The following is a 3,443-nucleotide window of genomic DNA, read 5'->3' as shown; positions in this document are numbered from 1 at the left end:
GCCCGGTCTGCGCGAGGGCGATGGTGGTGGTGGTGGGGGGGAGGAGGCGTAAATCTGAATTACAGAAAAGGCGCTTTTGGGCCGGATAACGGGCCGGGTCTCTAATCGGGTCGGAACGCGGATGTAACGGAGCAAAAACGAGATCAACGCGGGATTTGTCACGGGATGTAACTTTTCAGCTTCCCAGCCTCGTGTGAACCGGGTGGGATTTGCTTTTTAACTGAACGCCGTTTGCGCACGACGCATCCCGGACTGACAGTTCTGCGCGTGGGGCGAGGTTCAGCTTAGGACGGGGTGCCGGCGCGCTCGTCAGCCTAGGGAGGTTGGGGGGGGGAGCCTCTGTCCTCCGTTCCTTGACGTCGAGGAGTAACGACCTGCTGCCTCGAGATTTGTAGATCAATTCTCCTTCGAGCTGTTAAGGCGTGAGGCGGAACGTCTCGAGGCGCGACGTGCCGGGAGGAGATGGGGCTCCCGGGTTCTTGCACGTGGCCTTACACCTCGGAGGGAATTCATTTCGCGCCAGGTAACCTTCCTTCCTTTGCAGGGTTATCTCCCGCCCACAAAAAACGGCGCAGAGCCCAAACGGCCCAGCCGCCCCGTCAACATCACTCCGCTGGCACGGCTTTCGGCGACCGTCCCGAACACCGTCGTGGTGAACTGGTCCTCGGAGTTTGGCAGGGTGAGGGGAGGTGAAAAGCGTTTCCCGCTTGCTGCTCTTCCTTTGCTGACGGTCGTTTGCGGCCTCGGGTCCGCGGGGCGGAACGGGGGTCGTCCTCATGGCGGCGGCGGCAAGCTGTGCGGATCCAGGGGGGGCCCTCTCCTCCCCGGTGGGTTTTTCTAGGTCTGAGCGGTGTCCAACTTCTTTTTCAACAGAACTACTCTCTGTCGGTGTACCTGGTGAAGCAGCTGACCTCGGTGACGCTGCTGCAGAAGCTAAGAGCCAAGGGCATCCGAAATCCGGACCACTCGCGAGCCCTGAGTGAGTACCCCTCGCCAGGGCGGTAACCGCGCGTGATCGGATCCCCGCGCCGAGCGCGGGGAGAGGGAGCGGGTCCGAACGAGCAGGCGAGGGCAGCGCAGGCCTTCGCCCGCGTCCCTTCTCGCGAGCCCCCGCCCGCTCGCCGAGTCCCGTCGGTGAGAACCCGACGGGAAGGGTAAGGACCGTAGAGGTCGCGGGTTATTTTTCGGCGACGCCGTTCAACAGAGCTCTTAAATCGAACCGTTCTTCGGGTGGCTGCCCGTCTCCGCCGCCGCCGCGCTGCCGAAAGATTTCTCCTCCGAGAAGCGGCGGGAGCGGCGGGCTTGCGCTCGGGCTGCGCGCCGTTCCCCTACAGCCGAACGTTTCCCCCCCCGGCGCTGCCGTTTTACGGGCAGGCTGTAGAATCTTTCAAGGCAGGGATCCGTCTCTCTGCGCTGCGTACGTGCTCTGGCCAAGGAGGCTCTTGCCGGAGCGGTTAATGGCAATAACGTCTGCTGTCGTAAGCCTTACCTGCCTGTAATCTGGATATTAAGCGTCACGGTGCAAATTATAAATCATGTCTGTACGTATTTACGCGCGTAAAAGAAGGAGGATGTTGACAGGAGACCTTTTTTCCCCTCCTCTTCTTTCAGTCAAAGAAAAACTAACAGCTGATCCCGACAGTGAGATAGCTACAACCAGCTTACGAGTTTCCCTGATGTGTCCAGTAGGTTTCTACGTTTTTGTTCCTTTTTCTTGGACAGGCCTTTGCGAACAGCTTCCCGCTTCGCCTTACCCCGTCGCGTAGGGAACGCTTCGGAGCGAGACGAGGGCTAACGCTGCTGCAGCCCCCGCTTTTGTTGAAAAGTCGGCTTTCGTTCCGAAGCAAAAGCCAGAACCGCTTTCTGTCATGCGTAGGGGAAAGAAAAAAAAATAAATAAATCGCTGAGGTCGCTGGCCCTAAACTGCCCAGCCAAAAACTGTCTTCTCTTGACCCCGTCCTCGTCTCTCACCTTCGCTAGCGGCATGTGTTTGAGGTGGAAGTGAGCTTAAAAAAGGAGAAACTAAAGGCAAAAAATACCCCCAGGAAAGCTTGTTTTCTCGCGCGCGTTAATTCTTCGTCGGCGGTGCGTTTAACGGCTTTTTAAACGCGCCAGAGCGCTGGGCAGGGGAGAAAAGGGAATGGACGGGGAGCGACGCCCCCGGCTCTACCTGGCGCTGAGAGGGGCGGTTGGTGCAAAACCGACTTCCCTTCTTCCCTCTCGTCCCCTAGCTGGGTAAGATGAGGCTGATCGTGCCCTGCCGAGCCATCACCTGCACCCACCTCCAGTGCTTCGACGCGGCGCTCTATCTGCAAATGAACGAGAAGAAACCCACGTGGACTTGTCCTGTGTGCGATAAGAAAGCCCCGTACGACAACCTGATAATCGACGGGTGAGCCGAGCGGGCTTCCGACACCGACTTTAGCCGGGATAATGTTTTTCTTTTTAAGGCTTATCCTCTTAACGCGGACAAGTTACAGCCTCGAATAGCTTAAAAATCCGATTTCCGTTCCCCGAACCGCTTCGGTGCCGATCTGGAGAGGTTTCTCCCAAAGAAGGAGAAGCCTTTGTCAAAATCCTGGCTTCCTTGCCGGCAGCCTCTGCCCAGGCGGTTAAGGAGGGAACCTGCTCACCCGGGGTTTGAGCGGAGCCCTCCGACGTACCTCGGACAAGCCCGTCACAAAACTAAACTCGCAGGTGATACCGGCGCAGCTTTTTGGAGCCCCTGAGCCCCGTGTCGTTTCTGCCGCCCGTATTTGCGCCCGAGTCCCCGTAGCGTTGGCTCTCCCCAGCTTCTCCTCTCGCCCGGCAGGCTGTTCATGGAAATCCTGAACTCCTGCACCGACTGCGACGAGATACAGTTCGCGGAGGACGGCTCCTGGTGCCCCATGAAGCCGAAGAAGGAGAAGCAGGAGGTGTGCCAGACGCCCGCGTTCAGCGGGATCGAGGGTACGGGAGCTGCGGGCACCGACTCTGGGTGTTTTTGGGTTTTTTTGGACGTCTTGTTTTGCCAAAGCGAAAACGTTGACGTTTACGGGTTTTTACACTTGCAAAGCAACGTTCGGAGCGTTTCGGATCCCGCCTGGGAGCCGGTATCTGGGCTCACGCTGACATACAAGGAGCGTGACAGGTACTTAGCGCGCCGCTGGGGAGCCGGCGCTAGAAAAAGCGGGGGGAAAAAACCGCAGGTTCCTCTTGAAACTGCAGCGTTGATCCCAGGTGGGCTGTGGAGACCTGGGTGTTAGCGTGGGGATGATGCCCCTCTTCTGGGATGGGGGGGGGGGGGGGGGGGTCGTGTGGGGGGAGTTCTGTAGTATTTTCCTCTGTAAAGTAGTAACATCACAGTAAATGTTCATATTAACGCAGTGTTCCTGGACGTCTGTGGGCTGACATTTGTCATTATGACTGCCAAGTGCCAAGAAGCAGTGCCCGGCGCGGCTCTT

The 3,443-nt window shown here is 58.3% G+C and overlaps 1 protein-coding gene across 1 annotated transcript in view; it reads left to right on the top strand.

The window, feature by feature from the left end:
• Nucleotides 1-2,404, top strand: part of PIAS3 (protein inhibitor of activated STAT 3) — a 33,841-nt gene extending 31,437 nt beyond the window's left edge. Inside the window, exons 5-8 of the mRNA XM_019472029.1 lie at nt 545-679; nt 874-979; nt 1,612-1,685; nt 2,232-2,404. Coding sequence (XP_019327574.1) covers nt 545-679; nt 874-979; nt 1,612-1,685; nt 2,232-2,396 — 480 coding nt within the window. The 3' untranslated portion in view covers nt 2,397-2,404. The remainder of the gene's footprint in view (nt 1-544; nt 680-873; nt 980-1,611; nt 1,686-2,231) is intronic.
• Nucleotides 2,405-3,443: the final 1,039 nt, after the last annotated feature.

The sequence above is a fragment of the Aptenodytes forsteri genome, unplaced genomic scaffold (assembly GCF_000699145.1).
Source record: "Aptenodytes forsteri isolate BGI_AS27 unplaced genomic scaffold, ASM69914v1 Scaffold419, whole genome shotgun sequence".
Taxonomy (NCBI): domain Eukaryota; kingdom Metazoa; phylum Chordata; class Aves; order Sphenisciformes; family Spheniscidae; genus Aptenodytes; species Aptenodytes forsteri.
Note: the sequence above shows the minus strand (reverse complement) of the source record. Positions and strands in the feature narration are given on the sequence as shown.